At 35.4% G+C, this 13,062-nt stretch overlaps 1 protein-coding gene across 4 annotated transcripts in view; it reads left to right on the top strand.

The window, feature by feature from the left end:
- Nucleotides 1-13,062, top strand: part of VPS45 (vacuolar protein sorting 45 homolog) — a 66,132-nt gene that overhangs the window by 13,523 nt on the left and 39,547 nt on the right. For all 4 annotated transcript variants that reach the window (XM_028088291.2, XM_028088290.2, XM_028088289.2 and 1 more), the window contains exons 8-13: nt 1,013-1,147; nt 1,591-1,704; nt 2,099-2,266; nt 10,379-10,537; nt 10,743-10,850; nt 11,659-11,780. In XM_028088291.2, coding sequence (XP_027944092.1) covers nt 1,013-1,147; nt 1,591-1,704; nt 2,099-2,266; nt 10,379-10,537; nt 10,743-10,850; nt 11,659-11,780 — 806 coding nt within the window. The remainder of the gene's footprint in view (nt 1-1,012; nt 1,148-1,590; nt 1,705-2,098; nt 2,267-10,378; nt 10,538-10,742; nt 10,851-11,658; nt 11,781-13,062) is intronic.

The following is a 13,062-nucleotide window of genomic DNA, read 5'->3' as shown; positions in this document are numbered from 1 at the left end:
GGAGGGGGAGGGGTCAAGACAGAGAATCTCAAGCGGGACACCTTGCTGAGCACAACCCGACTCTGGGCTTGATCTCACAACTCATGAGATCATGAACTAAGCCAAAACCAAGAATCAGACAACCAAATGAGCCACCCAGGTGCCCCTGAAACTTGCTTTTTTAAAGATTCATTTGGCAAGTATTTTAGGAAATGAAGCACTTTCTTTTATAACCTTAAGTTTTTTCTTAATAAATCTAGATTGCTTAAGATGAAGTAAAAGTATATAAATATTTCTAGCATTTAGATTCTAGATTTAGAAAATAGTATGCTAGAAGATACTTAGTTTTGTATATTGGACCTATGACTAGAAGGAACCCATTCTCCATAAATGGTGAGAAGGCAAAACTTGGGGTTTCTCCATTCCATTTTCACCAAATAAGTTCACATTTTGAAGCATAGAAACCAGTCCTTCTTCACAATTTATATTAAGTAAAAATATGAAATAAAATGGATTCAGAGGCAAAGCTTCTGAATATGTGTGTTTTGATCAGCTCACAAGGTCTGTTTCTGATAATATTAGTGTTCCCAGGATAAATATAGCACCACTCAGATCTGTAAGAACACACTTCTCATGCTGCAGAAAACCACAGAAGCGTACAGGAAATGGTACAGCTTGTAACTGCAGTACCAGTATAGCCCTATCTGTGAAGCCAAAAATATACTCTGAATTCACAGGCAAAAACCGTAGCTAATGATAGACCTAATTTGTTTTCTTTCTATCAGGAATATTAATCTTGCTACCCTTCTTCCAAAAGTGTAAAATCTAAAAGTATTTTGACTTTTAGTTTAACCAATTACGAGTCTTAATGCTGAGTAGAACACAAAATATTAATAAAACTTGAACTAAATAAAGAACCTCTATGTAAAGAAGACTAGTTGCTAAGAATGTTACCAGTTTTTGTTTTCCTCAACATTTACTATTTCCATGTTTTATCAGTTACCAATTTTTTTTGTCATAATTCTTCATTTAGTGGACATATCAGGCCATGGTCCATGAACTACTGGGCATAAACAACAATCGGATTGATCTTTCCAGAGTGCCGGGGATCAGTAAAGACTTAAGAGAGGTGGTCCTATCTGCTGAAAACGATGAATTCTATGCTAACGTAGGTGGTTAAAATTTTTTAAAATTGTTTTTAGTTGTTTTTATGTAAGAAGGCCAGTATTGACTTGTTCGAATGAAAATAGTTATGGGATTTCATGTGAAAGGATGATAGAGCATTCTGTAGATAAACTGCATCTCAAGAGAAGGCAGACGATTTGGATTCTGACCCTTTAACAGTTTTTTTTTTCATAGAAATCACATATTTAGCTTTGTACTTTTAAAATTAGAACTCAATTTATTTACTTCCTTCCCTTCTGTAGCCCTTTGTGAGAATAGTAATGGTATTCATCACCAGTGTCCTGGCCAATGTCCAGATTCGGTCATTATAATGGAATTTTCTTGCTCTTCAATTCTGCCTTTGGGATTCTTTTTCACTTCTTCTTTTAAATAGTCTGAAAGTCAGACTCTTTGATAGAACTGTGTTTCCAACTTCCTTTTTCACAGAATATGTACCTGAACTTTGCTGAGATTGGTAGCAATATAAAGAATCTCATGGAAGACTTTCAGAAGAAGAAACCAAAAGAACAGCAAAAACTAGAATCAATAGCAGACATGAAGGTAAATTGAACATGTTCATGGATGACTAACATGCAAGACTTTGGAACTATTCATGTAAGCAACATTTCTGGAATATTCTCAGTCTGATTTCTGCCTTGATTTTGTTTGGTTTGAGATAATTTTCTGTACTGTTTCTCTTTAGGAAACAATATAGTGAAAACTTCATAACAAGCCATGTGCTTCTTTCCATTCTTCAGTCACATTTGGACTATTTAAAAAGTCAATCTACTGACATGTACCAGTTCTTCTCTTTTTAAGCAGAAACAAAATGCCATGGGATTGAAAGTTGTAGATGCCTTAGTCTGGGCAGAACAATTCCTGCTTATTTTTTCCCTTCATGCATGTCTGTCCTCGGTCAAGAAATAAACCCCAATTGCTGTTTTTCCCATGGCAGGCTTTTGTTGAGAATTACCCACAGTTTAAGAAGATGTCTGGGACTGTATCAAAGCATGTGACAGTGGTTGGAGAGCTGTCTCGGTTGGTCAGTGAGCGGAATCTGCTGGAGGTTTCAGAAGTTGAGCAAGAACTGGCCTGTCAAAATGACCATTCTAGTGCTCTCCAGGTATCTATTCAGTCCAATTTGATGAGCACCTACTATGTGTAAGGCACTGTGCCAGGCAGAGCAAGAGATACAAAGGCAAGTAATCCTTCTTCACCAGCATGGAATTTATAATCTAACAAGGAGTTGAGACAAGAACACAGATTAATTTTATTTAAGATAGATACAAGAACCACAGGAGAAGAATAATGTGCAATAGCAAAGGGTTCAGACAGTTAACAGTATTTAGGAGGGCATCCTAGTCTAGTAGGAAGAATACTAGACTAAAATCAGAAGATCTGCATTTTAGCCACTTGCCACCTACTGGCTTTGTGACTTGGAGCTGTGGGCTTAATTTCTGAGCCCGTTTCCTCATCTGTAAAATAGGTGTAATTATATTTGTCTCACAGTGTTGTAAGGAGGGTTTTAAAGATACAATATATATTAAAATGCGTTATCTTAAGTTTTTTATTATTGAACACCTGCTCTTCGTTCCATGTACATGTAAATGCCTGCTTACATGTACATTATGCTGTAAGGATCCAGAGGTACAAAGAAGAAAGAGATACCATCCTTTTCCTCAAAGAGCTCACACTATGTAGAAGGGAAGAAAGAAATTTAAACCAGGAATTACCATGCTATAAGTGCTATTTACTAGAGGTATTTACTAAGGGATATGGAAATACAGAGGAAGGACAACTGTTTCCCCTAAGGATGAAGCTTCTTAAGAAGATGACATTAGATTTGGGTCTGGACAAATAAGGAGGAGGGCACCAAACAGTAGAAGTGCACCAACCAGAGAGAAGAGGGGAAATTCTTGGCAGAGAGAATGCAGGCATGGAGATGTGGAGGGAGAAAAATTAAGGGAACAGAGAATAATGCAGTGTAGCTAGTGCAGGGTACAAGATGAGGAATGGTCTTAGATAAGCCAGAAAGACAGCCCGGAACCTGATTATGGCCATTGAAAGGAGATTGGGCTTTAATCTTAAAATGTTGAGGGCTACCAGAGTATTTTAGAAGAAAAGGGACATAATCAGACTCTGGCCCCAAGAAATTCACAGCATTGTTGAAAGGACAACACTAAAGCACAAGGAGCACTTAGGCAGTGTTTCAAGGTACTATTTAATTAAGTTAAAATTGTGATTCTGACTATAATTAGATTTGAGGTTATCAGGGACAGTTCCTTAGAGAAGGTGATATTAAGATGGACCATCAACAATGAATAGAATCTGGGGGAGGATTTCAGTCAGGGAAAACAGCAAAAGCAAAGAGGCAGAAGTATGCAGAAAATAATAAACAGTGACCTGTTGGAGAGTGGGTGTGGAAGAGAAATGGGAGATAAAGTTGAATTGGTAAACAGGAACCAGTTTATGAAGAAGCTTGTAAGAGGAATTTGCACTTGCTGAGATAAGCAGAGAGATCCATTGTAGGGCCGTATGTAGAAAGTTGATATGATGAAAGCAGTATTTAAGGAAATTTAATCTAGTAAGGATGCTTTGGAGGTGAAAAACCTGACGTTGGGCTAGTAGACTCACAGTGATAGTACTAAAAATGTACAGTAAGGGCAAATCTGAGAGACGGTTCAAAGGGAGAAAACAGTTGAGCAACAGGTTGGATATAAGGATAACAAGACAGAACAAATTCGATAATTCCAAGGTTCCTGAGAAATGACAGTGTGGTATCACTGGCGATAAGTCACTTGGGAATGAGGGTCCTTTGGGAGGTAGCCATTTCTAAGGCACTCACCATAAGAAGTGCATTTCCTTATTAGTAGGACCCTATATTCTACAACTTAGTCTCTTTCTTTCCCTGCTGTAATTCGACTTGACTTTATAAAATAAAGCCAGCATGGTATAATGGAAACAACGCAGGCTTTGGAGCCAGACTGTCCTGACTTTTATTCTGTCTCTACCTACCAAAGTTTTTTTGAGAAAATATTACTTATTTTGCCCAAACCTCAGGGATAAAGATTTCGAACTTCTAGATTTTTACCAGGATTCAGTGAGATATGTAAAATGCTTCACATATGATAGGTGGTTTGTAAATGTTGGTCCCTTCCTCTAAACATAATGCTTTAAATATATGCTACAACTAAAACAAAGAAATCCACCCCCCTGTGGTTGCTCTAGTTATAGCGAGGTCTTTACTGGGATTTACAATTTGTTACTTTTTACTCTTTATTAAGATTTCCTCTGAAAACATCATCAGTTTGAAAATCATGAAGATTCTATTTGCTTTATATTTATGAAAAGTACTTCTGTCAACGCTGAATTTTATCCCTGTGTTCTTAAATTCTTTCAAAGAACTTTTAGGCTGATTTTATTATTTTTTTAATTGTATTGAATTCTAATTCTTAAATAGATGATATAAGTTCTTGGTGAAAGAGGTATGTAGTAAAAACTCAGTCTGTTACTAGTCTCACATGCATCCTGACAGTTATTCTGTATATGCGCAAGTTTGTGTGAGTGTGTGTATCTCCTCTCTTTTTTAAATTCAAATGATAACATACTGTACACATAGTTCTGCATTTTGCTTTTTCCCTTAACTGTGTATCTCAGACTGTTCCAGATCAGAATCTAAACACTCATTCTTTTTAATCACTAAGTAGTATTCCTTTATAAAGATGTATCGCAATCTGTTTAATTTGACCAACTTACTTGAACCAGTACTTACTAATAACAGTTTGCAGTTTTGTGGGCCTAATAGAAGTATTCCTATGAAAACTTTTTATTTTTTCCAAGAAAATAAATTTTCTTTTCTTATTAAATAAAAACAAAATTTTGTCCTGTAATTAAATGTAAATTTCCTTGTTTCTTTATCTTTTATTTTTCCCTTTGAAACAACAGAACCAAACTTAACCACTAGCCAGTTTTAGTATCTTTATTTGTATCTCTCTACCATACAGAAAGCAGTTAGACAAGGTTACTATAATTTCCTTGCCTGAAACCTTATTTCTTGTTCATTTTAAAAGAAAAAAATAGATACTTTAAAATATGAATTCCATTTGTGATCCACTTTATATTTTAAAAAGTTATCCTCTGAAGGTTTTCTTGCCCGTGTTATTAGGGTTTTACAGTGAGCAGTTGATTTGGACTCCCCCACCATAAAGGATTTCTTTGGCAACATGATTTAAATAGTCTATAAAGGGAGCTTTTGTTTGATAATGAGTACATGCCAGGGCCCTGACCCCTAGATGGTTATAGCATTCCTTGGCTTGACCTTAGATGATAATATGTCATGAAATAATGAATTGAGGTTTTTGAGTAGAGATGGCATTTGCTTTATTGAATAGTAACTATATCATGATGAAAAAAATACATATATTGCTAAAAATTAACTTATATAAATTTACTGCCACTTCTAACCAGTTATCCTACAGGCTAACAAAAATTTGATTTAGAAGAATTTTCACTAGAACCAAACTGCAATGTACTATCATTAAAACATATCTATAGCCTTGGAAAAGACTCATTTGATTAGTGAGGAAGATTTTTTCATGCCATGAAGAGAAATATCTTCAGAAAGTAAGCAGTTTTCCCCCTTGTGTGTCATATCATAGTTTTTCATTTAGAAGGAAGAACTAGTCTGTTTTTATATCCTTCTTTCCTGACCTTGGGTAAAAGGCCTCAAATCATCCTATTAAAGATATAAAGACTCAATAAATACTTCTTAGAAAAATTAAGAAGAGTTCTATTTGAAGCAGTATAGAGTAGTGGCTAAGAGCTTGGGACTTTAATGGCTTGGGTTTGAAAATTATAACCACTCTTAGTCTTTTTGTCTGTAAAATGGGGAAAAATTACAGTACTTACCTTAAAGATTTTTGTGAGGGTGTAGTAAGCTAGTACATGTAAAGCACTTAATATGGTACCTGGTACTTAAAACATTCAATAAGTAATAACTGTCACATTATCCATATTATTATTTGATGATACATTCTGTTTTCTCTATGACATCTAGGATATTGTTTTCTAATCTACTCATCACCTCAGATCTCTCTCTCCCTGATTTCAGAAGGGTTTTTTGCTTCTCATTAAAATCCTAAGAAAATTGTTTGGGACACATTGAGGTGACAATTTTACTTTCACCAATTAAGAATAAAAGTGATCATTTTCTCTCTAAACCAACATTTAGCCAGTGTGCAGACAGTGTTGACCAGCAGAAGACCTACAGCAAAGCTAAATTTTATGTTGACTAGTCATTAAGGAAAAGAATACTGACTCAGATGTATTTACTAGTCAGTGGAATTGGGTCCTGCCTACTTTCTATCATTTTTTCTAGATAAACTCTTTATAGTCCCACAACAGTGTTCTCTCAAACTGTTAGACTCATTTTTTTATCATATCAGCATGTTGAAGGCTTCTGCCAATTTCATCTTATTATTCTAATCTGCTGGATTATTAATGCTAGTCATTGATGATTTTACTACATTAATATGATAGTAGATAACAAGGTAGAGTTCCTGTTCTTTAAGTTAAATTAAAACAAAAAATAAAGACTATTTCTAGTTGCTGACTTCATCTGTAATTTATACAGTGGTATAACTAAGTCATTATAAAAATTTGTTCTTGTGCTGCTTCATCATAATTTTGGTAGAAGAAAACAGAAAAGTTGCCCAAAACAATGGAAGGATCTTTAAATATCAGAAAAGAATTGTTTTTTAATTGATGTTTTTTGAGTGAACATTAGCCCCTTTTTGAAACTTGACCTTCAGAGACTGTGTTTTTGCTTTTCTTTTCCTATTCCTTGATTAGGCATATATGAATATTAGAATTCAGTGAATTCTGTGTTTGAATCCTATCTTCTTAAGAGGACAGTAGTTTTCTTTTGCTCTTTACTCAGCCATTGTTATGTGAAATATACTTTTCTCTCTTGAAAGTCTCAAGGCTTATGGAAAATTTCATAAGAAAAGAGAAACCAGAAGTTCATTATGTAATTCACTCATATTTCCAACGTATAAATACCACCATGTAGCAGATACCTGCTGTGTAATTAGAAGTCGCTCGGATTGTTTTCTCTTCTCTGGTTAGTACACTGGAATCTCAATATAACATACACCACTGTTGGTCAAGTTGATGAGTCAAGTAGCCATGAGTGAAATGTTCAAAATTAAGTCAGAGGATAGGGCGCCTGGGTGGCTCAATCGTTAAGCGTCTGCCTTTGGCTCAGGTCATGATCCCAGGGTCCTGGGATCGAGCCCCGCATTGGGCTCCCTGCTTGCTTCTCCCTCTCCCACTCCCCCTGCTTGTAGTCCCTCTCTGTCTGTGTCTCTCTCTGTCAAATAAATAAAATCTTTTAAAAAAATAATAATAAGTCAGAGGATAACATGGGATCCAGGCAGACAAAAATGCCCTTCCTCTTCAAAAACTTAAATAGCTGAAAGAGAAGAAAGAGCTCAGCTTGTACCTACATGTTTCCTTTCATGAGGAAATAGATAAGCCTAGCTGGAACAATGACCTGAGTCATGGTTGGGTCCTAAGGGATCAAAAGTAAGCAAAGTAATCTACTCAAAGTAATCTTGGATCAGATCTGAGCCACATCCTCAAGGGAGAGCTATGAGTCAAGCCAGGGACTCTAAATACCAGCACCAGATCTCAAGGAAGAGAAGTGGATTCTTTAATGGGAAAAAGCCAAGAGTCAAGATACAAGTGAAAGTAGTTAGAAAGGGAGCAAGTAAGAAGGGTACAAACTGATTGGGGCAGTCTTTGTCCCTATACCAGTTTTGTGGTTTTATACTTACTTGAGAATCTCAGATTTGCTGAAAATATAGAAATTGAGTAGATTTAAGGTAAAAAGAGAGTGATCCCAAGGGCAGGAATTGAAACATTGTGCCTATAAAAAAAAGTGGCAACAGAGATCCCAGATGGATGTTTTAAACTTAGGCTAAGTTGATGAGAGACATAGGAAATAGGGTATTCTTATTATGGTAGAAACTAGTGGCAAATTTGAACAGGTATTCTAAATAGTCTGTATTCTGTGATTACTGTGGAAAGGGTACTGCAAAAGAAAAAAAGTAAGGAAATTCTTATGACTGCAGGGTTTAAATCTAAAGAAGAGAAATATCTTCCCTTTTGATTCCTTAAAGATGATGCTAGTGAAATATTCACCCAGAAAAGCAACAATAGAAATCCTACCCAGAGAACTTCCTACTTGAGAGCCACCTGGGAGGTTCCCCATGTCATCATAGTCCTCTTTGGTGTGAACAGAAGAGTTCTTAAACATTAAACCTGGTTGTTGTGAAGTATTAAAAAGATAAGGTATGTGAAAGTATCTTATAAGTTGTAAAGTTGCATTTGGATGTATGTCCTCAGACTCTAGTGCCCTCCAAGGCTCTTGCCAGTCTTTCAACTCAACCCATTTCTTTCTCTGATTTCCATATTCCTGTTAAGAGCATCTCCTCCTTTAGTCTCCCAGACTAATTCTAACACTTACTGATGCTTTAGGGCCTTTTTCATGAAGTCTTTCTTGATTCCTCAGCAACCAGATGTACTTTTCTTCACTCTGTGTCCCCTTCCCCGCGTTGTGCTGATTCTCGGTTTCTGTTTCTTGTTTTGTTTTTTGCATACATATGTTTCTGTTATAATACCACATGTGTTTTCCTGAAAAACCTCCAGTTCTGCAAAATCATGTACTAAAAATAAACAAGTATTATGGGAAAATAGGATTATAAGCAGGTCACTTAAAATCCACGTAACTAAAAAAAAAAATCTATATAACTTTATAATCAAAGCCCTAATAAAAATAGTGACAGTCCTAATAAAAATATTAGCACAGTTAACTCTCCACAGACATTTGTACCTAGAAATATACTCAGTCCATCCTTTGTAGCCTTCCTTATTCTTGGGGCTCACATTTTATTCTTCAAGATGTAAGGTCAGAAAAACTTTTGCTTCTCATATAAATTAGTTTCACCAAAATTAAAAATACAATATGGGGATATCAGTCAGTTTTTGGCTGTCATTTTGTTTGCTTTTTAACTCAGAGAAATTTCTTCACATCCTTTTCATTTGCACTTGCCCTTTCCCCATATTGCTTAATACAGTGGACAATACAACAGCTCTTAAAGCTACAAAACCAGCTACTTCTTGCAGAAAACTCTTGTGTAGGATTTACATCCTCTTTTCTTAACATAGTGTTAAAGCTTCCTCTTAAAGAGGAAGCTTGGCCCTATTCCCTTCTTAATACTAACATGCTGGAAAAACTACATATAAGCCATTATACCTTCTGTGTTAAACTGACACCATTCCCATATTTAATGATCTCATAGAGTTAAAGTGCATTCAAGAAATGTGCTTTGTAGCAGAATAGGCTGTAATTGTTTCATTCCCCTTCACCTCCTTGTCTGTGAACTCACTGAGGACAGAAACTGTGTTTAACTCACCTCTGTATCCCCTCCAGTGCCTGGCATAGTGCCTTATGCTTAGAGGGGGATCACAGTGTAGTTCTTGGCTTGAATTAACTTGTTCTGTTGCATAATAAGCATAAATACGTACTATGGGGAAGTTCCTTAATATGAGGATTGACAAAACCTAAATGATTTTGTCCAGCTTCCTTTGCAGTCAGTACCTGCCCTCTTAAGATCACAAGTGTTCAATTTAGAGATTACATGCTTTACATACTCATATCTCTGAAAGGCATGTAGAAACATATTGGTACATCTGATGCTTCTTGGACATTAAGCCCAGTCCTACATAAAACTCTACCAACTTGTCTCCATTTCACTGGTCAGTCACTAACGCTAAGCAATAGTTTTACAAGTCAATGGGTCAGTTCTGTCGTGTGCTGTGTTGATTGAAATGGTGGAAATAGTATATGTTCCTTGTTTCAGCAAGGAAACTGCAACCTTTCCCACATGAGACCATAGACCATCTCATCAAAGGAAAGAAAGAAGGAACTATCCATAGTTAAATTCATTTTTGTCCTAGAGCAATTGCAATGGGAAATTCTTGTCTTAGGCAAAGGCGTTTAATTTTCTGTAGTTGAAACAATTGCTAAACCTATAACCTGTACATTGCCATCATAGTAATCTTAAATCATGAACTCAGATGCATCACTGCCATTCATTAGACTCACTAGACTTAAGATCTTATACATCACTCAGGTGAAGGGGAGATAAATACCAGCTTTTTGTTTTTTCAGAATGTAAAGAGGCTCCTGCAGAACCCCAAAGTGACAGAGTTTGATGCTGCCCGCCTGGTGATGCTTTATGCTCTACATTATGAGCGACACAGCAGCAATAGCCTACCAGGACTAATGATGGACCTCAGGAATAAAGGTGTTTCTGAGAAGTATCGAAAGGTAACCAAATTTATATATTAATCCCACCAAACAGCTAGCAACTCTATTATTATATTCTTAGTTCTGACAAATCATACTGCTTTTACTTACAGAAGTGTATAATTATGTCCTCTCATGTCTTCATTTCCTTAATAAAGGTATTTTCTTATGAAATGAGTTTCCTGATCCCCAAGCAATAAGAGGTGGTTCTCTTTTTTCCTAATAGCTTGTGTCTGCAGTAGTTGAATATGGTGGTAAACGGGTCAGAGGAAGTGACCTTTTCAGCCCCAAAGATGCTGTGGCTATTACCAAACAATTCCTCAAAGGATTGAAGGTATGGCTATGTCCTCTCTACTTTACTAAATGAGAAACAGTGGAAGCCCCTGCGGCTGAGAGTGAATAAATAAGATCTTCAAAGTAACTTCAGGATTGCTGCTAATTTAGTACTATGTCAATTAAATGAAATTAAAGCAGACATCTCCCAAAAGCTTTTTCTTCAAATGCTTTCTATATGGGAGCAGCATCAGCATTGGACCGAGCAGCTGAACAGGGAATAATAGAAAATTTCCAGGAAATACCCCAGAGTAAAACAGACAGTTCTGTTAGTTATAGCTGTTTTACTCCATTTCTTTATCATTAAGATTTGTTTGGTTGTTTTTCTTCGAAGGAAATTAAAGGTGAAGCAAACAACTGTAGATCTTTTAAAATTACTATTTTCTTAAAATGGTAAAAAAAATTAGTTTTAATCTGCAAGCCTTTCTTATGTTTCCTGAAATGTTTCCATTTACCTGAGTGTTTCTTGACTCCTTTTCTATGTGGTCTTTTCCTCTTATTTGCTCTACCTATCATATAACATTTTCACAAAAGGATAAGAATCACTGAAAAGATGATAAAGGATTTAAGCAATTCCATTTTTGAAATTCTTTTATAATAGCTAGGCTTAAGTTACAAAGTATTTTTATGAGATTAGAACATTTCTAATTAATGAAAAGAAATTTTTAAATTATTTAACTGGAAAATTCCCATTTGAATCTCTCCCATGAAATCCCTATTGAGTGCATGTCCTTTTCTGATGAGTATCATTAACTGTTATATTGCAAGTTCCCCTAAAATGATATAAGAATCATCTTCCCCTCTCTTAGGGAGTAGAAAATGTGTATACTCAACATCAACCTTTCCTACATGAGACCCTGGACCATCTCATCAAAGGAAAGCTTAAGGAAAACGTGTACCCTTATCTAGGCCCCAGCACACTCAGAGACAGGTAAGGTAACTAAGATATTAATAATAAAAACCAGAAACACTAAGAAAATAGGAAATGTGGAGCGTTGTAAGAGACAACAACTAAGATGATATTGTTCTACTCCTCCTCCTGTTTTTTCAGTTCTGAGATTCTTTTGGTTTTACATGTGTCAGGGTTAGATAAAAATTCACCTACTAAGCCTGCAAGATTATTTCTTTTGGAATAAAGAAACAGGTGTTTTGAAGTATCCCGTATACTTGTATTTTGTCCTTTGGTATCAGATGAGTTTACTTATGCCATTTAAGGTTCAGTTCCATGGCATTTAACATTTGGAGTTTCAAGCATTAATGCCAAAAATAGATTTGCTGCTTGGTTGCCATCCAGAGCAGGTTGTTACTATTTTTGGTGAGGACTGGACTTTGCCAAATGTGGCCAGCATAGAAACTGAGACCTAATTAACAGAGGCCATTTGTTACACAGAAGCAAAGGATAGCTTGCTTTTGGGGTGTTAACCGAAGGAAGCAATTAATCGTCATTTTAATCCAGTGGTCTGTTAGTTTTAATAAAAACAAAACTCGTCCAGATCAGCTTACTTAGATCAACCTGAAATTTTAAATATACACAAAATATACTTTGTTATAAATTATATTCTTGTGTATTTTTTACTGGGACCACATATTATAAAGAACCTAATATATGTAATGGGATAGATTGATGTGCAAATTGTTACTATTGGTAGACTTCTTCAATTATTTCAGCTAATCATAACCTAAGAGTCTTGGAAGAATAGTGTTTTATAAATATAATAAACTTCTGAAAGGAAATAGATGACTCTTTTATATGATAAAATATATTTTTTTTTCCATTTTGTTCCTTTAAAAAAAAAATCTCTGTAATTTGGTAACAGAACAGAAAAGAAAGATCTTTTAAAAAATCCAAGGTTGAGAGGCAGAATATCTGGGGTTAAATTCAGACAGTACATTCATTCAGATAAAATGTTTAAGGACCTTTTCAGAAATGTCAGCTAAGTGGAAAGAATGCAAACCAGCCTAAAGCTATTTACCTATCTTAGAGGCTTTTTGAAAAACAGTATAACTCTATTATATGGCCTTCTAATTAGTATGATAAAAGTAAAAATATTACTTTTTTATGAATTTCATATAAGAATTATCAATCAATTAGCTATTTATTGCTAAAGAGACACCATAGACCACCAGAAAAGTATATTGTGTATGATTAGTTCATAACAGCAAACCTTTCTAATTTGGGTGATTCATTTCTGAACAAAGCTCAGAATGATGCT

Source organism: Eumetopias jubatus, unplaced genomic scaffold (assembly GCF_037043125.1).
Source record: "Eumetopias jubatus isolate StellerSeaLion01/CBP00866 unplaced genomic scaffold, mEumJub1_p1.0 scaffold_4, whole genome shotgun sequence".
NCBI lineage: Eukaryota > Metazoa > Chordata > Mammalia > Carnivora > Otariidae > Eumetopias > Eumetopias jubatus.
The sequence above is the reverse complement of the archived record's forward strand: the minus strand, read 5'-3'. Positions and strand labels throughout refer to the sequence as shown.